The sequence below is a fragment of the Myotis myotis genome, unplaced genomic scaffold, assembly GCF_014108235.1.
Source record: "Myotis myotis isolate mMyoMyo1 unplaced genomic scaffold, mMyoMyo1.p scaffold_m19_p_15, whole genome shotgun sequence".
NCBI lineage: Eukaryota > Metazoa > Chordata > Mammalia > Chiroptera > Vespertilionidae > Myotis > Myotis myotis.
Window position 1 is genome coordinate 6,459,180 of NW_023416319.1, and position 22,595 is coordinate 6,481,774.

At 46.0% G+C, this 22,595-nt stretch overlaps 1 protein-coding gene across 8 annotated transcripts in view; it reads left to right on the plus strand.

The window, feature by feature from the left end:
• Positions 1-923: 923 nt before the first annotated feature.
• The window catches only part of SHTN1 (shootin 1), a 136,831-nt gene continuing 115,159 nt past the window's right edge, over positions 924-22,595 (plus strand). For 4 of the 8 annotated variants that reach the window (XR_004972101.1, XR_004972102.1, XR_004972103.1 and 1 more), the window contains exons 1-2: positions 925-1,114; positions 14,697-14,749. Coding sequence is in view for 5 of the 8 variants with exons in the window: in XM_036335852.1 (XP_036191745.1) it covers positions 1,057-1,114; positions 14,697-14,749 (111 nt within the window). In the remaining 3 variants the exon portion in view is untranslated. Of the gene's footprint in view, positions 1,115-1,640; positions 1,838-1,926; positions 2,166-14,696; positions 14,750-22,595 lie in introns of those variants that run through there. The other 4 variants (XM_036335855.1, XM_036335857.1, XM_036335854.1 and 1 more) reach the window with 4 other exon arrangements.

Consider the following 22,595-nt stretch of genomic DNA (forward strand, 5'->3'; position numbering starts at 1 on the left):
AGCCACCAGCAATTGGGGGTTGGGTGAGCCATTTTGAAATGGCAGGCCTGCCTCCCCTCTTCTGCTCAGGGTCTAAGCCCAAGCTGGGTTTAAACAGTGCGGAGGGCAGTGAAGGGGGACATATGCTGGGCTTCCCTCCGCCAGGCGATGCTGCCAGGCCGCTGTGTGACCTTGGGCATTTGGGCGGCAGTGGCAGCCTCGCTATAGAGGAGGTCCTCCCATCAGGACCAGGTGATCCGCGAGGACCTGCGCCCCACGTGCTGCAGGGCCCAGGTTCTGACCACCTCCCAACCTCAAAGAGGTGGGAGAAAGCCTGCCCTGGCCCTGGGAACTGTTAACTGGCTACCACGCCCCCCTGGCTACACTATGTGTCAACTTAGTGGGCCGGACGGTTTCAGTCCCTGACTGCTTTTCTAGGTGCAAAACGGACACCCCTGCGCCTGCCCCTGCCGCCCCGCCCCCGAGTCCACCGGGAGGGGACTGGGAAGGCGCCCGTCCTGTCCCGCTCGACAGGGGAGGCTGGCGCAGACCCGCCCTGGCGCAGTGCTTAGAGTGGGGTTCCCACAGCCGCGCTAGATCCAAGGGCCGGTTTTGTCCAGAATCCACCTCTTGGGGTCCCGGAAGGGCGGGTAGGCGGAGAAAGGTGTGCAAGAGCGAGCCGGGGCGAACCCCCACGCTGGCCCGCAGGCCCGCACGCCCTCCCGCCAGCGCAACCTGCGGCGCCGGCCTCCGCGGAGAAAGCCGAGCCGCAGCCGCGATCGCGGGCCGTGGCGGAGGCTGCAGCCCTCCCCGCCCCACCCCCTGCCCTCGGCTGGGTGCGTCCCGCCCCCGCCCGCCCCCCCGCCCGCAGGTGCCGCGGCTCCGGCCGCCCACTAGGTGCGTGGGGATGATCTCACCCGTGCGCTCCGCGCCAGGAGGAGGAGGAGCGGGAACCCATCCAACTTCCGGGTAGGGGAGCCGCCGCCGCCGGCGTCTTGCTTTTCCTTCCCCCGCCCCCGCCGCATCCCTCGCCTCTCCCGCCGGTCCGCCCTTTTCTTCCCGACCCCACCTGTCAACATGAACAGCTCGGACGAGGAGAAGCAGTTGCAGCTCATCACCAGCCTCAAGGAGCAAGGTAGGCGGGCGCGCGGCCGCCAGGTGCGGGCAGCGCGGCCCTGGGCGGGGCGGCTCCGGGCGCTGGGTTAGAGGCTCGTGGGAGCGGGGCGGGCGGTGGCGCGGCCGCGTGGGCACCCGCGGAGCTGCGTGACCGGTGGCGGAGCATCCTTCGCGCCCCGCGCGCCTCGGAGAGCCCAGGGCCGCGGGGAGCGCGCGGGTGCGGGGAATGCTGCCCGCCGGTGGCTTTAGCTGGCGATCTGGGGAGTGGGGGGAAGGGACGAGGATTCGGCGAGGATTTGGCCCCACGGTCCCGCCTTCCCCGCGGGATTAGCGCGTGGGGCTGGATGCCTTGGGAGGGGATGGTGCGGCAGCTCAGCTGGCCCTGCTCCCTAGCGTGGCCCCACCCTTGCCCCTTGGTGCTGGGAGGCCTGCAGCTTGCGCTCCAGCCTTCCCAGCTTTTCAGCCTGGTTGGCTCTAGTTCCTCTTTCTTCACCCAGCTAGGATTTTCAGGCCACGATACGTTTGATCACTTCTCGTTTTTTTAGCAATTTATTAGTCAGGGAGACAAGACCTTGCCTGTGTCCGGCTTCCTGAACGAACACGAGGCTCTCCTCCCCTGGAAAGCCGGGCATGCCCATGCCTTGCCACGCCGCCTGGGAATGGGAGGTGATCCCTTCCTGAAGAATGGTTTGAATCAGTCCTTCTCCTCTCTTACCACACTTCTGAACAAAGGCACATTCACGTGAGCCTCGCCCTTTTAAAATGTGAAATTCTTACTACCCTGACCAGAGGTGGCCTGAGGGTACGGGTCAAGAAAGAGAGGAACCGCACAGATAGTAGGAAGTAGCCACATCTCGGGAAATGCGCTGTTCTGACCGACTGCTGACATGGCCTCTATGTAGAACAGCCACAGAGGGCCCCTTCTCCGAGGCTGACCCTCGGTGGTTAGTCCCAGCTGTTTCACTTCTCTTTGCTCAGCTCACCCACGCTGTGAACTTGGAGGAGGCGGCTTCCTTTTCCAGGCCTCTTATGGTGAAGTCTTACCTGACTAAAGGCGAGAGCTAACGCAGGTGATTTCATGAGGTCCTGCCCAGTGCTGTGACTTTGCAGGGATATGTGAATCTTTTTGAAGTACACACTCCTGGAAACACATCTGTTTACTGTGTGAACTTGGGGATATTCTTGAACCTGACCGAGAGATGGTCAGAACGCGTTCCTCTGTGATATCTAGAAAATGTTGGGAAAATGTGTGTGGATTTTGCCTTCCCAGTACCTTCAACTCCTATTGTAGATTAGCCCAAGGTCATAAAGTCACAGGCATCAGTGAATCTGGTGGGTGGGCAAAATTCCTGAAGTGTTTTAGTGAAGGGCTGGATTCTATGAGTATTTTTAAATTTTCTAATAACAGCCCCCAATAACATAAAGCCTTTTTAAAATTCAAATATAGTTGACATATATTAGTTTCAGATGTACAATCTAGTGATTCAACATTTATGTATATCTTATGATAGAATCACAGCAAAAAATCTAGTAACCATCTGCTAGTTGACAAAGTTATTATATTATTGACTATATTCCCTGTGCGATATACATTATATTCCCGTGACTTATTTATTTTATAACTGGAAGTTTGACCCTCTTGTCCTCCTTCACCTTTTTACCCTCCCCTAAAGACTCTTACTTCAGATTCTAGAGATTTCATTATTGGTAATATTGGCCATTGGGTACCAGATCTTTTCATGGATGGTCAGTTTCAAATAAGAAGAAGATAAAAATTCCACACCCCCCCCCCCCATTCCGTATATAATTTCAAGGGTAGAGTAACAATGCAGATAACCCACAAGTTGTTTATATTTGATTTTGGAATACATTCTCTGTCTCTATATTGGATATGAGAGCTGGGAAAAAGGGTGGAGTCTTAAGTTTCTGCTTCTTTCTCATACTGGAAAACAAATCCATGTCATTGGTATTTTTAGAGGATGCATTTCCTTGGTTATAGACATAGCAAAGGCAATAGACCAGTTAGAGTTTGAAATCTGTGTTTCTTAAAAGGTATACTTTTATGTTTTTTAGGATATTGAGTCTGGTGACCCAGGTGTTGGAACTTTTTGCAGCCCTCAGTGTGATTTTTATGCATCTCAGAACCAGGGCATTTGTCATTGGATCATAGACTGTGCTAACAAGTTTGAGAGTATTTAATTGCTGTTTGACCAATGGAACTCACTGGGAAAATAGGGACTTGAGGTGGAAAAACAGGCAACGAGATGTTTGAGCTCTTCCTAATGTTATAATCAATTTTGTAAGCTGATGGTGTGTATAATTTATTTGTGAAAGTAGACACTACTTTGTATTACCTGTTAATAACATTGTGAATAACTCCACTAACCCCTATTTAATATGAACAAGAACTAATATTCATCAAATACTCTATTTTCCTTTTTTAATGCTGAGTAAACATGTTCATTTATTCTTTTAACCAATACTTATGAGATACCTACCATATATAAGGCCCATGTAGCAGGCATTGAGGGTGGGATGGTGAACCAGTCTTTGCTCTCACCAAGTTTATGGTCTGGTAGACAGTCATTCATAAAATAATCATATAAATAAATTTGTACAATTACAAATATTTTTTCTAGGATAGATTCTTAGAAATGGACCTGTTGGATTAGAAGGTATGTACACATAAAGTTTTGCTGGACATTGCAAAAGTGCCCCCCAAAATGGCAATACCGGTTCACATCCTCCCCGCCCCCAGCAGTACCCATGACACCACACACTGGTCAACATTGACCAACAGCAATCTTTATTAATTTTGACAGCCTGACAAGTTTCTTAATTTCGCTGATCTAATGAACAAAAGTGGTACCTTTAAAGAGATCTGTATTATCTGGTTACTAGTGAGGTTTGAAATCTTTTCCCATGTTTATCGACTGTTGAGGTTTCATCGTATTGTTCCTTCCTTAGCAAGTTTTTTTTTTTTAAATATATTTTATTGATTTTTTTACAGAGAGGAATGGAGAGAGATAGAGAGTTGGAAACATCGATGAGAGAGAAACATCCATCAGCTGCCTCCTGCACATCTCCCACTGGGGATGTGCCCGCAACCCAGGTACATGCCCTTGACCGGAATCGAACCCGGGACCTTTCAGTCCGCAGGCCGACGCTCTATCCACTGAGCCAAACTGGTTTCAGCACTTAGCGAGTTTTAAGTCTGAAATTTGAACCCATTCCCCAGGAGGGAGCTCAGAGAGAAGGATGCTATCTACTCTGAATGGCAGAGCTGACAGCAGCCCTCCCCAATGTGAAGCCTTCAGTGGTGTGGTGAATAAGGTTGCTTTTGACAAAAGTTGTGAAATGTAATGACGGAGTCTGTCATAATATGAGCAATCTCTAATTTATACTTACCATTTCCTAAGCTCATGTCTTATAAATCACACCCACTTCTGAATTACTTCAAAACACTGTATGTTCCCTTCTAGTGAATGGTATAATTAGCTATATTATGTCTTTCCAGAAAGTTATATTATGTCCTTTAAAAAAAATTAGCCAGTGCGCGATTGCTTATGTGCAAGCAGATGTTGAGGTAATGAGGTAATTCTCCTTTTGTCTTTTTGGGGGCTTTATTTTATGGGACTGATTGACATCTCTAATGTACTGAGAAATGGCAACTTGGGATACTATTTCCAATGCATATTTCCTAGCTACCGAAGCGGACATTTCCCTTACAAAACATCATACAATTTGCTCCCCTTCCAGAATTCTGTTGGGAAATGACAGACTTAGCTTAGCGTTTGTTTAAGGTATATGATTTTCTTTGTAACTTATTCAGCCCACATGCACTGAATATTCATAGCCAGGCACTGTGCTAGGCATCAGAGATACAGAGATGAATAAAACCTTGTCCTTCCTGGTGAGGATTGCCTACTCTGGAGCTGGTGGTAGGCCTGGAAATTATAGGAAGAATGTCTAATTGACATAGTTTGGGTCATGTGTTTAAGTCCTTTGGCCAGGGTGGAGGGTGGGGTACTTTGATTGGCAGCTCCCACAAAGACCAATGGATTGGAGTAGTTGTCCAAAAAAAGAATGGTGTGCCACTACCAGAAGGGGGGTGGGGGGGATACAGGCTGGGCCAACACAAATGATGGCTGTCCACTAAACTGGTCAACATAGTGATGTGTCATTTGGAACTTGTTGAGGAAGTTGTGAAGAGAGTGGTTGTCACTTGACATGTTCTAACATAATACCAAAACAACCACCAACCACCCAAAAGTTCTGGGCTCTTCTTGAGCTAACACTATTTAAAGTGGATTTCCTAGGGTAAGAGAATTGGTTTTAAAGCAAGGTGACCTCCTTTCATCTTTACTTACTATTATAGTCCTCAAGATTATTGAGAGAATGCTTAAGGTTCAGATGGAAATTTAGTCAAGCTTATTTTTAGAGCTGAGCTAGTCACGGGTTAGTATGCATACATATATTTCCTTGCTCTGTCAGCTGAGAGCCTAGAACAGGGGTGGGCAAACTTTTTGACTCGAGGGCCACAATGGGTTCTTAAACTGGACCGGAGGGCCGGAACAAAAGCATGGATGGAGTGTTTGTGTGAACTAATATAAATTCAAAGTAAACATCATTACATAAAAGGGTGCGGTCTTTTTTTTTTTTTTTTTTTTTTTTTTTTTAGTTTTATTCATTTCAAACGGGCTGGATCCGGCCCGCGGGGCCGTAGTTTGCCCACGGCTGGCCTAGAAGAACATATCTAGCTCCAGAACGTGGCTTCTTATACCATTCTCCGATTAAAGGAACACGAGTCCGGGAGAAATGGCTGATTCTAGGACAGGGGTGGCTTGGGCAGGAAACATACAAGATGAGCCTGGAGCATCTTGTACCAAAAACCGAGGAAATGCTCAAACAAATGAGCCCACAGTCATGGGGGTGTGTCAAGAGATACAAGAACCAACGGAAAGAACTTCCTCATTGATGTTTCTATCTCTCTCCCCCTCTTCCTTCAAATTGGCCAAACCTGGGACAATTTGAATATCGGATTATAACCCAAAGTATAAAATTGAGTCATGAGTCCATACTGATAACAATAAATGATTGAATAAACAGGGAAAAAACACAAGTCTTCTATAGAAACAATTCCAAATAATGGATGTAGATACTCCTGCTCAGAGAGTGGAGTGGCGTGCCTTATTCCTTCAGTGTGGGCTGCTCACAGTGGGTTCCTTCCGAAGAGGACAGATGGAAAGGGGAGAAAGAGTGATGTTACAGTGGGGACGCAGGCTGGGCCAACACAAATGATGGCTGGCCACCAAACTGGTCAACATAGTTATGTGTCCTTTGGAACTTGTTGAGGAAGCCTGGGCTCCTGGGCTGTGATTTTCACAAGGGCTTCTCAGTGTTGTTTTTTTCCTCCTTCGTGGAGACAGGAATGCTGGAGGGGGCTGGAGTGGGGTTATAACAGCCGTGGGCAAACTATGTCCCGCGGGCCGAATCCGGCCCGTTTGAAATGAATAAAACTAAAAAAAAAAAAAGACCGTACCCTTTTATGTAATGATGTTTACTTTGAATTTATATTAGTTCACACAAACACTCCATCCATGCTTTTGTTTCGGCCCTCCGGTCCAGTTTAAGAACCCATTGTGGCCCTCGAGTCAAAAAGTTTGCCCACCCCTGGGTTATAACCTTCCCCCAAGTCCGGCAGGCTCTGGTAGAATAATTTCTGTTGAGAGCAGGCCGGTTAAGAAGAACAGAATGCTCTAAGCATATTTCATAACGGCCGCTGCCCCCTCCCCGGCCGGGTGTTCCCTGTGACGCCCTGCCAGTCCTCTTGGAGGTAAAACTCACAGCAGTGTGGGGCCCTCCGAAGACTGATCTGTTCCTTGAGGTCTTTTTGTTGTTATTTTTTATTTCAGAGAGGAAGGGAGAGGGAGACAGAGAGAGAAAGAATCATGAGAATCATCAATCGACTGCCTCCCCCACAGCCCCTACTGGGGATCAAGCCCACAACCCAGGCATGTGCCCTGACCAGGAATCGAACCATGACCTCCTCAGAGGTTGACACTCACCAGGCTCACCTGAGGCCTTTACATCTCAGACTTGTTAGGGCTGAGCTCCTAGCTGTTTGTCATGACAGTTCGGGTTTCCCGTGTTGGTGAGCGAGCAGCGTCTGCACCTTGGCCTCTGCCCTAATTAAAGTTGTGATCCTCTCTCTCTGCTGGATTGTCTCGCCAGGTTTTGGAGTAGCAGTTTGCCCCGTGACCTCAGTTCTCTGATAGATGTAAGGAGACTTGTTGATTTTCGGTTTGTTCGGCATTTTTGTTGTTGTGAGGAGGGGAGTGTCAGTTTATAAGTTGGTTACATACCGGACCGGAAAGCAGACTTACATATGTATTTTAAGGTTACTCAGTTTCTTTCCTTTCTGTTGGTTTTTTTTTTTTTTTTTTTAATGTATTGATTTTTTTACAGAGAGGAAGGGAGCGGGATAGAGAGTTAGAAACATTGATGAGAGAGAAACATCAATCAGCCGCCTCCTGCACACCTCCTACTGGGGATGTGCCTGCAACCCAGGTACGTGCTCTTGACCGGAATCGAACCTGGGACCTTTCAGTCTGCAGGCCGACGCTCTATCCACTGAGCCAAACCGGCTAGGGCTGTTGGTTACTTTTTAAAAATTTATCTTTACTGTTGAAAGCTTTATAGATGTTACCCCGCCCCTTTTACTTTTCCCCCATTGACCCCCTCCTTCCCACTCCCGCCCCCTCCCCTGGCCTTCACCGAACCATTGTCTGTGCCCATAGGTTATGCATATGTGCATCTAAGATCTTTGGTTAATGTCTTCTGTTGATTAATTTGCAATAGCATTAATTCATTAACACTGAACTGTGTGTCCTCCCAAGTAGGGAGTGAATTTCAGGCTTGGCATAGTTTCTTTTCGGATGTGAAATCTGTCACCTTCGTTTTTTTAATCATTTTTTCCAGCAGCAGTTTCCCTGATGTTTCTAATGCTTTAATTAACAAGTGAGGTAGAAACGACTTCTATGAGCAGGACCCGATGGGATGTGTGCAGAAGGGAACACTGTCCTAATGGCACATTATCTGTTATGGCTCATGACCTCACTCGCCATTAGTAAGAAGCGTTTCAAGGCTCCATGAGCCTCAAAGATGCAGACTCAGTGGGTGAGGATCTACGTGGGAAGAGCTCATGAGGCAGTGGTTCCTGGTTATATCTGATGGCCACTGAAAGCTTCATTTTCTTTAAGTGTCTATTGTACCATCTGATGTAAGTGGCCCTTTGCATATGGGGAGGGGAGTGAGTGCTCTTTCAGGGTGTGTTCCTGTGAAGACAAAGCAAATCCATTCTCCCTTCTTCCTTAACATAGCACACATGTGTCAGGTGCCTCCTGCATGCCAGGCATTGTGCCAGGTGTGGGCATCCGGGTGCATGAAGACAGGCCTCACCCTTGAGGACTCTCTCTGGCCTAGCGCTTTAGCACATTGTTCAGAGTAACGCCCGATAATGTTTTTCACATGAATGACCGGGAATCCGTAGACTGGTTCTGCCTCCATCGTTCCTTTTTTTAAAAAATATATATTTTTATTAATTTCAGAGAGGAAGGGAGAGAGAGAGAGAGATAGAAACATCAATGATGAGAGAGAATCATTGATTGGCTGCCTCCTGCATGCTCCCCACTGGGGATCGAGCCTGCAACCTGGACATGTGTCCTTGACCAGAATCGAACCTGGGACCATTTAGTCCACAGGTTGACGTTCTTTCCACTGAGCCAAATCGGCTAGGGCTCCATCGTTTCTTACTGTGGGATTTGACTTCTCAATTTTTATAACGGCGATGTTAATCTTTGGCTTAATTGCTCTACATCACACATTGATATGAACCAGCCACTCATTCAACACGGCCATCGACTCTGTGGTTGGTCTCCTGCCGGTGTAAGCAATGCATCCAAGTGGGAGAAAGACAAGAAAACGGACCTCTGCTCAGATAATTCATAGCATTGTATGTCGATGCTCTGTCCAGTGGAGACACATGAACAGTGTCCATTGGTAATGTATTAGAAATATATAGACATATAAGTGCTGATGTTTGCCTGAGGTATATGGGGAGGGTTTCTTAGAAGAAATGACAGGTTGAATTGCATTGAAGACGAGGAGGTAGGGAAGATGGGGAGGGGAAGACCTTGCAGGCAGAGGGAAAATTATTTTAAAGGCATCTGGGTACTAAAGGCCTGAGAGGGTTCAGGGAAGCATTGGGACGTGGGGTGTGATGGACTGAGTTGTGGTCTTTGACCGAATAGTATGGAGGTAGGGAGGGAGAGTGGGGTCCTAACATCTTGGGGGCCTTTAAATAAGAGAGTGAAATGTCCAGGTTGCTTTGTTACTATGCTGTCTACCCCGTAAAGAATGAACTTGGGATAGAGGGAGGCTAGAGGCTAGACAGGAAGTGTTTGCTCTTATTAAGGGTCGGAATCAGGGCAGAGGTACTGGCTGTTGAGGAAGGGTAGATCGGAGAGCCATTTTAAGAGATCTGAGCAGTTTGGTCCTTTGGAGGTGGGGCAGAGTGGGGCATCGGGGTGATCCCGAGGTGCTAGCCGGAGGACTCGGTGGGTGATGGCATCAGGGGAAGGAGATCCTACGCAGGAAGTAGGAGGTTTCCATGAATGGGAATCCATCGTGCTGAGTTTGAGGACAGAGATGTCCTGAATAGTATTGTCCAGCAGAACCGTCTTCTTCTGTGATAAGGATGTTCTGTGTCCACTTTCACTGTGGTAGCCACTAGCCGCTTGTAGCTATTGCGCACTTGAAGTGTGGCGAATGCTACTGAAGGACTGACATTTTTAATGTTATTTAATTTTAAGTAAATTAGATGTGAGTAGCCACACTTGGTATGGCATATTTGACAGTGCAGGCCTAGAAAGTAGTGGTTGGAAATACTGACCTGGAGCCAACGCTAGAGATGGGATGAGTAACCTACCTGAGAGATGGGCCCGAGAGCTCCCAGGCACACGGGGCGCTTCAGGCTGAACTGGGAAGGTCCCGGGAGAACTGATTGTTTTCACCCTCCCTGAGGTGTTATCTTCCGCAGTTATCAACTTCAATTGTGATGTTTCTGAAACAGCTAAGTACAGTCTGCTGCTTCCTGGGCTGGCTAGCTCATGATTTGCAGCTTGGAAAGAAAACTCCCATTCTTGGAATTTAGGGAGTTAGAAAATAGAAAGCCAGCATGATCCTTGCAACACTTGCTCTTTGCACATCTTCCCTTTTTCCATTCTCTACTCTTAGGTGGGGATTCCCCTCCTTGGCTGCACATTACTATCACCTGGGGTGCTCACTTCTAAAAAAAAAAAAATGGATGCCAGGGTCTCCCCTAGACGAGTTAAACCAGAAGCTTGGGTTGGGGGTGGGTGGAGAGGGGGCCAGCCATCTGTATGACCTAAAAGCTTCCCGGGTGATGCCGATGGCAGCCAGGGTTGAAACGGCAGCTCTTGGGCGTGCTTCCACTTCTTTGCCCAGCTACTGTTGACCGTTAGTCCCCGTTCTCCTCTTACTTGGCGGGGGATAGTAGTCCTTTGGGTGGCAGACACTTTTCTGCTGTGCCATCTTTCAGACCAGGGGGGACAAAAGTACGCCCCAGACTGAGGGCATTACAGACCAGCCTCCTCTGTTGTCGTGCACACATGATTTGATGTGCTTGGCCGTGTCAGTAATAATAATACCCATGGCTATAACGCGTATGGAACACGTCATATGCCCGAGCACTCTTCTATCATGCACATTAAGTCACTCACTCTTAGTAACAGCACTGTGAGACGTGTTTAGTTATTATTCCTATTTTCCAGATGAGGAATAGGAGACTCGGATTAACCCGTTTGCCCAAGGTCCCGGGGCTGCCCTGCTCTGGGGCCGGGATCGGGCTGCACTCTTTCATTCCTGGGCTGTGGGACCTGAGGGTACAGTGGAATGAACTACCCTGTGGACTGAGGGACGGTGTCTGTCCAGCTGTGGGTATTTTTTCCCACGGCAGAGAGTTGGTCAAATCCATCTTTTCTTTGGCATCGGTTAGTTCAAGATTTGGAGGATCTTATCAAATCACTTGAGCTGTGCGACGGACTTTAATCTGTCAAACTGTGAGCCCGTTCTGGAACAATAAGAAGGCTTTTTCTGTGGCTCTTCAATCTTGCCAAAAAAAGAAGTAACTGAATAATGTAGGTCACTTCCTGCTTGTCCAGTTTTGCTGAGGTTGGTTACATATATTCACTATGGTGTGTGTGTGTGTGTGTGTGTGTGTGTGTGTGTAAATATTACTTAGAGCAATGAGCTGGGTTTTCTAACTTCAAAGAAATAAAAAATATTAGTAACTTTTCTTTCCTCTTCTGCCTTGTCCCTCTTCCCTCTTCCAAGTGGTTGAATTCTTCTCACACCTTTCTTCTCCTTTCCCTGTACCTGACTTTAGTATTATTTTTAACTCACACATAATCACAATAAAACATGTCTTCTGCGATTTCCATGAAGATACAATAGGTGAAGGGTTCTTAATGAACCCTTTTCATAGAGACCCAGTCATTTGGGAGTCTATAATGTTTCACCTGAATTCTATTGGCAATATAATGGAAGAACAGTATCGCTATTTTTCAAAAGCCTCCAAAGCCATTATCTGATGTTTTAAATACAAAAACATTTTCTTAATATCATTGTGAGGTCATGGTTTTAGAAGCCTTTATTGTCTGTTTTGTACGTCTGTAAAGTAGGTCCATAAGAATAGAGTGGTAAATCAATCGTGATTTTTCAGCTTCATCTGCAGATACTTTTAAATGTCAAGTAAACTAATGCAAAGTCTCTCAGTAAAGTCTATATTTAGTTTTCCAAGCAATATCACATATAGTAATAAGATCTGGAATTATGAGCATAGATGACCCAATGGCATAAGCCAGCGGTTCTCAACCTGTGGGTCACGACCCCTTTGGCGGTCGAACGACCCTTTCACAGGGTTCGCCTAAGACATCCTGCGTATCAGATATTTACATGACGATTCATCACAGTAGCAACATTACAGTTATGAAGTAGCAACGAAAATAATTTTATGGTTGGGTCACAACATGAGGAACTGTATTTAAAGGGCCAGAAGGTTGAGAACCACTGGCATAAGTGCATATGTTTAGCATCCCTCAGTTCTTTTGGTTTGTAAAAAAAAAAAAAAAGCATGTGTGTGTGGGGGGGGGAGGGGGAGGGCTTTTAGTGATTTTTCAGAACCAAGAACAATTTAGTTCGTACTCGTGGGTTTGGGTTTGTGTGGTGCAGGCTGATGAGGACCTGGTGCAGGACGGGAGGGCTACATTCTGTGGTTAATCAAATCTGTTCTGTTGGAAATGTACTTATTTTTAAAATGGCTATATCTTTACATGTATTCATTCAGCTGTTTTATGGGCTAGTTTTCCAGGATTCTTTTTGGGGTGTGGCTTTAATTCTTATTTAGATGGTCGTGGGATGCTAATAAAACTTCTGGACCGTGGTGATATGATCCCATAAATACCTGTTCATTTGAATTGGATTGTCAGATGTTGGTCCTACCACCACGGTAGCTATTCTAAACCCTTTGGGTCACGATTGGAGGAAATAGAACATGTACTTTACCCTGTGAGTTGTCTGTTTCTGGGCTGCTCTCTGATTCAGTGGTTAGAATCGGAGACACTTCAGAATTAATGACCGGATAGATATCTGGGATGTTCTTGAAACCCTGGTTTCAGATTTTTTATTTTTATCTTTAGGTTATTCATAGAAGTAGGAAGTTCTGTTCATCTTTTTTATTTTTTTAAGAAAAACTTTTTGTATATAAATCCAATTATATTTTTAGAAAGTAAAAGTATAAAATTCCAATCTGATGATTTCCTGGAGCAGTGGTTCTCAACCTTCCTAATGCCGTGACCCTTTAATGCAGTTCCTCATGTTGTGGTGACCCCCAACCATAAAATTATTTTTGTTGCTACTTCATAACTGTCATTTTGCTACTGTTATGAATCGTAATGTAAATATCTGATATGCAGGGTGTATTTTCATTGTTACAAATTGAACATGATTAAAGCATAGTGATTAATCACAAAAACAATATGTAATTATATATGTGTTTTCTGATGGTCTTAGGCGACCCCTGTGAAAGGGTCATTCGACCCCCAAAGGGGTCGCGACCCACAGGTTGAGAACCGCTGTCCTGGAGTGTGTTAGCAGTCAAAGTGCTGGGCTGGGAGTGGGCAGCAGTTCTGTGAGGCCCACCTGAGGCACTGTGCTCCGTCATCAACCCCGGGTCCTTCTTTCTTCCCGTCACATGCTCTGGACATGCTCTAAATGTACATCCTCAACTGGGAGCGTATCTAAAAATGGTGCCTTGGCCTGGCCGGTGTGGCTCAGTGGTTGAGCATGGACCCATGAACCAAGAGGTCACTGGTTCTCGATTCCTAGTCAGGGCACATGCCTGAGTTGTAGGCTCTGTCCCCAGTAGGTGGCGTGCAAGAGGCAGCAGGTCGATGTTTCTCATTCATGTTTCTATATCACTCTCCCTTCCTCTATCTCTAAAAATCAATAAAACCACATTTTAAAAAATAAAAATGGTGCTTTGACTAAAAGATGAATGTGGGGGGTTCAGATTACTATATTTTTCTGGCAGTAGAGGGTTATAAGTTGAAAGCTGCTGTTTTTCTCCTCCATATAGCTGGAGACATTTCTCAGTAATTCACACGTTTTTCCAAGCCAGTGAAATGAATCTGGCTGGTGTGTGGGGCCTGGTGCATGAGGATCTTGCAGTGCCCGGAAGCGGTTGTTCTTAGCTGACTGCTCAGAGCAGGAACTTTGTTGCCCTGTGGATGCTAAAGCAGACGTGTGACAGTGCGTGGGACGTGTAAGCCGACATTATTTTCTGGCGGCTCATTAAGAAACAAACCTGATTACTGCACCACAGACTAATGGTGCTGGAAGGAACTTCAGGGAACACCCACCTGCCAGGACCAAGTCTGGGTATCAGAGAGAAGCGACTCGTCATAGGCCACTGATGGCTCCCGGGTCTCCCTGATGACCCGGGGAGAACTGGAATTCGGGTTGGTGGGCTCTCATCCGCTATGTCAGCGGTTCTCAACCTGTGGGTCACGACCCCTTTGGGGATCGAACGACCCTTTCACAGGGGTCACCTAAAACCATCGGGAAACACATATATAATTACATATTGTTTTTGTGATTAATCACTATGCTTTAATTATGTTCAGTTTGTAACAATGAAAATACATCCTGCATATCAGATACTTACGATTCCTAACAGTAGCAACATGACAGTTATGGAGTAGCAACGGAAATAATTTCATGGTTGGGGGTCACCACAACATGAGGAACTGTATGAAAGGGTCGCGGCATTAGGAAGGTGGAGAACCACTGCGCTACGGCCTCTTTTCCTTCCTTCCTCTTAGAAGCAGAAGCCCTCTGTGGCCTCTTCTGCACCCCTCCTAGTCAGCAGACAAGAGTGGGTAGTTGGGGTCCCAGGTTTTCCTACCATAAACTTGTGGCGGTGTTATATAACGTTGCTTTCCCTTTTTTTTTTCTTTCAGCAATAGGCGAATATGAAGACCTCAGAGCAGAGAACCAGAAAACAAAAGAGAAGGTTTGTACTTCGCCTTTTCTTTCCTCTCTTCCATGTGTAAAAAGCCTAGATGGCATGGTGCATTGTTCTGCCACCAATTTCCGTTAAATGCGAATGAGAGTGGGGTGTTTTTTTTGTTTTTGTTTTTTTTTCTTTTCTCCTGCATGTGTGGTTCAAGCTTCTATCAACTCCAGCCTCCAGATGGTGGAGAATAGCAGGCTTGCCACAGTGGGCGCTGCTCAGGGAGATTAACTACCCAGCTAAATGCAGCCAGGCACCAGGCCAAGCAGCTCAAGCCCCCAAGAATTGTACTTTCCCCCAACAGTCAGATTTGGGATTCTGGTGATGGAATTGAAGGCCTGACACATGTACTTTTGGGGTTTAGACATGCTAGATTCTGGAGGGAACTGTTTGGAATTAATCCTGCTTGGTTAGCCCAAATGCCTCCATAAACTTTTCGTCTGCTTACTTCCTCTAAGTATGTAAATAACATACCGGAAGTTGAAAAATACCCAATGTGAAGATGGGGAAGCCTGGTGATGATTTTCAGGGACCCTGGAAGTTTTATTTTTAAACTGTTAAATAATTGAACTCATGTTTACAGACTACTTACCATTTTGACTCTGAACATGTTTATTGAAAATTAGTGAATGTGTGTGTGTGTGTTCCCTGTACATTTAGGGAGGGGACAAATGGAAGGGAAGGCTAATTTTTAAAAAAGTAGAAAGTGCCCTAACCAGTTTGGCTCAGTGGATAGAGCATTGGCAGGTGGACTGAAGGGTCCCGGGTTCGATTCTGGTCAAGGGCATGTAACTTGGTTGCGGGCACATCCCCAGTGGGAGCGGGTAGTTGGGGTCAGCTGATTGATGTTTCTCTCTCCCTCATCGATGTTTCTAACTTGCTATCCCTCTCCCTTCCTCTCTGTAAAAAATTAATAAAATATATATATTTTTTTAAAAAGTAGAAGGACTGAATAGAAAATGAAAAGTAGGAGAGAACAGAACCACCCATTACTGTTTTTTGACATAAATGAAATTTACTTTTCCTTGGATGTCTCCTCCATGGATGTTCCCGGCCCAAGAGGGGAAAAGCAAAACCAGTTGGAAGGGTTAACTCAGGAGAACTCCTTGACTTAACCTAGAAGATACGAGGAAGGGAAGCAAGCAGGTGTCTTCATAGGATGGAAAAGGAAGGACATAGAAGAAAATGATTAGCATAAGAGGAAGAATAAACTTTCTGTTGTCCCTTTTCTTCTTCTTTCATTCTTGCTTACTCGTAGCCCTAGCATTGCCCTAAAGTAGATGTTCTGTAAACTCCTGTGTTGGTGGTGATGATGGTTGTTGGACTTAGAGCCACTTTCTGCAGGGAGGGTTTAAGCAAACCGTCTGTTATGCGAGTGGAATCACAGGGAAAATGCATTTGGTAAAAGAAAGGTTATAAATTATCTTAGCCCATCAACTGTTTACACGTTTCCCTACACAGAGTATGGCCTAATACTTTTGTCACATCTGTATGCATTATTGACCTGCTTCTGTTCTAATTCTTTAAAAATAACTATTAACAGAAATGGGGAGAAAGGAAGTGAAAGCAGCATGGAATGCTGTGTGCTTGGGTAGAACAAAATAGAGTGGTTTTAAGTTCGCCGTGCACTCTGTTTATCTTCTGTTAAAAGACTAGCAGGCTTATTACTGAAGATTTTCCCCCCAAAAGGGGGGCTGTATTACAAAGGAGGGCAACATATAATAAAAGCCTTTTCTGCAGCATAGAATGAGTAAAAGCAGCTGTAGTTCCGGCTGTGGTAAGCGGAGAACACCATTTTCTCTGGCCACGCACTTTCTTGTGCCTGGCTGGGTGATCTTTGTCTCCTCCGCATCAGCAGGTATACGTGGCCATCCTTGCCTCATGGCCCCAACCCAGAGTTCTGTGAAATCAGTCAAGGATGGGAATCCAAAGGAAGACTCCACTTGCCATAATTAATTTGAGGTGGGGAAATTTTTGCATGAGTGGAAGGGACCCAAAAAATAAATTGCAAGTTATTTCTCCCTTCCACATGTCCACGTTAAGTCTGACTATCTTTGTTGCCAAATCATTAACCTTATCCGTGGGAAGAAACAGTGGGTGCGATTCTTTTGGGTGATATATATATATTTTAAAAGAGAGTGAAAGGGAGGGGAAGAGACAGAGAGAGAAACATTGATGTGAGAGAGACACATCAATTGGTTGCCTCCCGCATGTGCCCCAACCAGGCTCAGGCATCAAGCCTGCAACTGAGGTATGTGCCTCTGACTGGAACTGAATCCAGGACTCTTCAGTCCACAGGCCAATGCTCTATCCACTGAGCAAACTGGCTACGGTGGGTAAGATCTTTTAAGGCCTTGTTTGGAATCTCTTCTGTTGAGACAGGTGGTAGGTCATGAATCTCCTCAGAGTAGTCGTTGCTTAAAAGGCAGTGTTTTATTACTAAGTCACCATGGGTCATGTGCTCTTCTTTATCTCCCTTATCTGATGCTTCAAACAGCCCTGGGCCAGCTCCATTTCCTGAAGAACAGGACCTCAGGGTCCAACAGGCTCAGTCTAGACTCAAACATGAATCTTCTAACCACCACTGTTCTCTTTGAAGCAGGTGAACTTAAGGGAGCTAATTAACTTTTCCACAAAGGGCTCGGTCTTATCCACAATTCTTTGTTAGCTCGTGAACTTCCCACACGAATTTAATTCCACACGTGATCAGACTCAGTGCTTTCCTGGATCATTTGTCTATCCATTTGTATTTAGAAACTGAACGTTGAGTATCAGATCAATCTATGTCAGTAAAATCCACGAGTGTGGGTGTGTGCATACAGCATTCCTGACATTCCTGCGTTCCAAGGATAAGAGTCGGAGATTTGGGAGGGTGGGCCAAAGTTTTCCTGATTTTTCCTTTGCAGTGTTCCCTTTTTAAGAAATGTAATGATCCTCATTTTGTGGTTTTTATCATTGTCTTTGAAGGTGTGATCAGAATCTTTTTGAGTTGATAAGGAAAGCTTTTTGAAGGGAAAACTTTGTGTTGAATGGCTTCTGAGTACTGGGGTAGAAAAATGCCCATGAAAGTCGAGTCTACTGAGGGGCACAGGCAAGTTGACAGATAACCGTAAGAAACTGTGATGATAGAAGTGAATGCCTAGGGTTTGGGGGTGGATGGGAAAAGGACAGAAAACACAAGGTTCCTACTCAATGCCATGTGACATACTCTGTAGCTCATAATGCTTGGCTTAAATGCCACCTACTGTTTTTAAAGTCTCTAATTCTCGTAGGAGCAGAATTAATTGTTTGCTTCTTTGTAATAAAACATCTGAATATTTCTTAGGCACTTACCACATTTTATCAACACAAGTTCATTTTTTTTTTTTTTCACAAGTTCATTATTATCAAAATGTCTCGGGTACACATGTATGGGTTGGATTAAAATGTGAACACTTCAGTTTTTTTTGTTTTTTATTTCTAACATCAAAGTAAGTGGAGATTTTGGAAAGGGTGCTACTTTCTGTCATTTTATTTTATTTTTGCCTAGTTTCTAAAGAATGTTATCAACAGTATGTTAAAAAGCAAGAAAGCCTATCATATTGAAGTCAGCAACCCTTCCCAGACTGTTTTTTTGGGGGGTAAGGGAAAACAGAGGACTAGTTATTTTGGAATCAACCAAATCAAATGTTTTACTTTGCATGTGAAGCAATCTCCATATTCAAATGTTAGTCATGCTTCTACAATGGAAGGGCATTCTCTAATGACTCACTCAGGATCCTTGTCATGACTGTTTGGGGGTTTTCCTACATGGGGGCGGCAAAGGCGCATGAGCGATGAGTGGAATAGCTTTCAGCTGTCTGAGGCTGGAGGGGGTGTGGGTGGAGTGGGCATATCAAGAAGGAAATCTGTGTAGCAGAAGAATGCCTTTAAACAGTACGTATTTGTGTCGAATACTATGAACTGAGATGGAGACTGGAAATGCACACATGTGTAAGTGGCTGCTTAGATGGCGTTTGGCTGGGCTACCGTCACAGTGCATCCGGCCCTTCTGTCAGCTCGCCAGGAACGAGGCATGAAAAGGGAAGGAGGCCGACCCTGTCCAAGATTGACGTTTCGAGCAGCAAGGAAGACGACACTGTTTGCATCTTTGCTTGGTTGTCTGTTGTCAAAGTTTCCTCCTCTCGTGTTAATTTCAGAGGCGAAGGTCCCAAAGTGTTTTTATTAAAAAAAAAAAAAAAATCAATCAAGAAGCCACGTTTAAAGAGCAAGATGTGCACGCATTATGCTGACTGTTCATGCATAATACATCCACATACATGCAGTTTCTTTAGAGCCGAGTGGCAAGTGGTTGTGCCAGAGAGAAAGTAATTACTCCGCAGTTTGAAAGTGAAAACGAGTCTCTTATTAACAGCAATCTATCCAGAAACAAAAGAGCAGGGATCTCCGGGCGGATGACATGTGCTCCCCTCTGACACACAATACCTAGAATGTGGAGAATGCTCCTAAGACAGCTCTCGGGGCAGCCACTACTTTATTGCCTCTGGAACTTGGAGGGGAAAACTTTGAATTGGAAGAAAGAACACCAGCGAAAGGGAGAGAGGCTGAAAGGAATTCCATCCGAGGGGGAATGGTTTCACTGATTGTGTTCTTTGAGGGTAAGCACAGTGGAGTTCTGGCCAGACTTCCCTAGGTGGAACAATAGAACGGTCGATGATAATTGAAAAGGATTTGATGGTCCTCTGAGGCCATCGCCCGAGATTCTGAAACAGGTGAAGATGCCCAGTTCCGATGCTTTTAAATATTGGAACTGAACATAGAAAGAGTGGCCTTCCAGAAAAATGAGTAAGAATGGGGTGGGTCGAGGCCTCTTTGCACTGAGTGGGACAGCCTCTGCTGTATGTTCTGCAGTGCAGCGTTTCTCTCATGATAGGCAGTATTCTTATAAACTGCGTGTTCCATTGTTGATCTTTCCTGGTAGATCCTATGTTTCGTGGGAGCACGTTGTCTATTATGTTTCCCACTGTATTTCCCCCCGCCTCCCCCCCCCCCCCCCCGTGCTTACACAGTGCCTGGCACGTGTGGGTGCCCCAATTTGCTCAATGCTTGAGGAAGAAAATAGGGTGGCGTTCATGGATTATAGTCCGTTATGTGCATGGAAGTCTAATTCAGCCAGTGGTAAGGTACTTACCCAGGTATAAGAGTGTCCACCCTGTTGGTGTAGTGCAGCGGTTCTCAACCTGTGGGTCGCGACCCCTTTTGGGGTCGAATGACCCTTTCACGGGGGTCGCCTAAAACCATCGGAAAACACATATATAATTACATATTGTTTTTGTGATTAATCACTATGCTTTAATTATGTTTAATTTGTAACAATGAAATTGGGGGTCACCACAACATGAGGAACTGTATTAAAGGGTCGCGGCATTAGGAAGGTTGAGAACCACTGGTGTAGTGTGTGTGCACTTCTTGGGCCCCAACCTGGCCTTTCTCTAGGCTAGAACCCTCCTAAACTTGAATGTTGATGTTCGCAGAAGTGAGACACAGATCACAACACTGGGGTTTGTCTTGCACAGAATAGACACACAGAAAAATGTAACGATGTCTTCATGTCTGCATCATTACCTGTATTTCTGTCGAGCCCTGGAAAGCAGGCATTTGTATAGACAGGGAGCTGGATGATGTGCGTGGGAGAAAGGTCAGAGCCGCTCATTTTGGTGGGGGCGGGGCAGTGCCAGTGCTCAGTGGGAAGTCTTTCCTCTGAAAATCAGGAGGCCAAGGCGCCAAAAAGCTGGTTTCAGAAGCCAGGTAGCTGCCCGCATGAGGCTCGAGGAAGAGATCTGCAATATTCTTCATACTAGAAGCGACTGCCAGGGCTTCTAACATGAAGAGCTTCCAGGACCGGCAAGGCCAACCTCTGGTCCATTCACCGCTTCGGAAAGGGCTAGAATAGGCCTAACGTTATCCAGTTTGCTTACAGCAGCAGTTCTCAACCTGTGGGTCGCGACCCCTTTGAGGGTCGAACGACCCTTTCACAGGGGTCACCTAAGACCAACGGGAAACACATATATAATTACATTGTTTTGTGATTAATCACTATGCTTTCATTATGTTCAATTTGTAACAATGAAAATACATCCTGCATATCAGATATTTACATGATGATTCATAACAGTAGCAAAATGACAGTTATGAAGTAGCAACGAAAATAATTTTATGGTTGGGGGTCACCACAACATGAGGAACTGTATTAAAGGGTCGCGGCATTAGGAAGGTTGAGAACCACTGGCTTAAAGCAACCGGTGCCTGTGCTGCTGGTCCTCCCCAGCCCTGGGCTCCAGAGAATCATGGGACACCGTAATTAAGCTTCGCAGGCCCACGAACATCTGTTGCTATTGCAAAGTCTTCATGAGCAATTCTCAGACAAAAAAAGAAGCCATTTCTACAAATAGTGCAGCTGCAGGAGCAGGGTAGGGGAAGGGGCAGGGTGGGTGAGGGGTTCCGGTGGGATATAAAGATGAAACATTCGTCCCAAAAGGCCCGCAACCCTTGCTGGCTTCTCTCTGCGGGGAGCATGAGAGCAAGGTTACAAGATATTTTCGTGGGTTCACCTGAAATGACGGAATAAGTGGATGTTTGGATTTCTGCTTAGTGAATGGGCCTGTCGCTCATAGTTTGTTCAGCTCTGGGTGAGAATAAGCTGCATTTGCAGCATATGTAGATCCTTCCCCCCTCCCTCCTCCCTTACCCCCCGCCCCTCCCGGCACACACCCCTTTCAGTAATCATAGCAGATGGTGAATTCTGTGGCTGCCAGTTCTGTCCTAATGTGGTTGTAGAAAATAGAAAGCCAGGCCACATGAAGACCCCTGAGAGAACACAGCTGGGGTTGGGAGACAGTGTCTGAATCTGCCAGTGAAGACCCTGGGGTTTGTGCACAGGCACCTCGCTAGACTATAGAAACGGGTCACTCGCAGGTCAGAATACGACTGTGAGGTTGAGACCTGTTACCAAGCAAAGCCCTTCTCCCTGCACCTTTTGAGCAGAGAGCACGGGCATAACGCCTTCCTTGTGGGGCATTGGAGTAAGCCTACCTCGAGTTGCCATGTGTTGCTAAGGACCAGTAAATGGTAGCTGCATTGGTGGTTTGTGCGTGATGACAGTTGGTGACTTTTTAAAAAATTAATATATTTCTATTGATTGCAGAGAGGAAGGGAGAAGGAGGGGGAGAGAGAGAATCATTGATTGGCTGCCTCCTGCACGCTCCCAACTGGCGATCGAGCCTGCAACCCGGGTGTGTGCCCTGACTGGGAATCGAACCGTGACCTCCTGGTTCATAGGTCGATACTCAACCCATGAGCCAGGCAGTGTTTAGAATTTTAGGCGCGCGCGCACACACACACACACACACACACACACACACAATAAATGTAGTAAATTTGTTAAGTTGGAACTAGAAACTATATTAGACAATTTTGTTTTCACAAGAAAACCTAGTGAAAGGTACTGCCCCCTTGTCTGTGATTTCACTTTCTTAGGTTTCAGTTACCCACGGTCAACCAACGTCTGAGAATATTAAATGGAAAAGTTCAGAAATAAACGGTTCGTAAGTTCTAAATTGTGTGCCATTCTGAGTAGGACAATAAACTCTTCTGATGTCCCGCTCCATCCCATCTGGGATGAGCCATCCCTTTGTCCAGCGTATCCATGCTGGGCATGCTACCCACACGTGAGTTGCCTAGTGGCCCTCTGATTTATCAGATGGGTTGTCAGAGAGTTTGAGAGATTGAGAAGGGGTGGGGGGAGATAAAGGGAGATACACCACATTAATATAACTTACTATATATAGTTATAATTGTTCTATTTTAT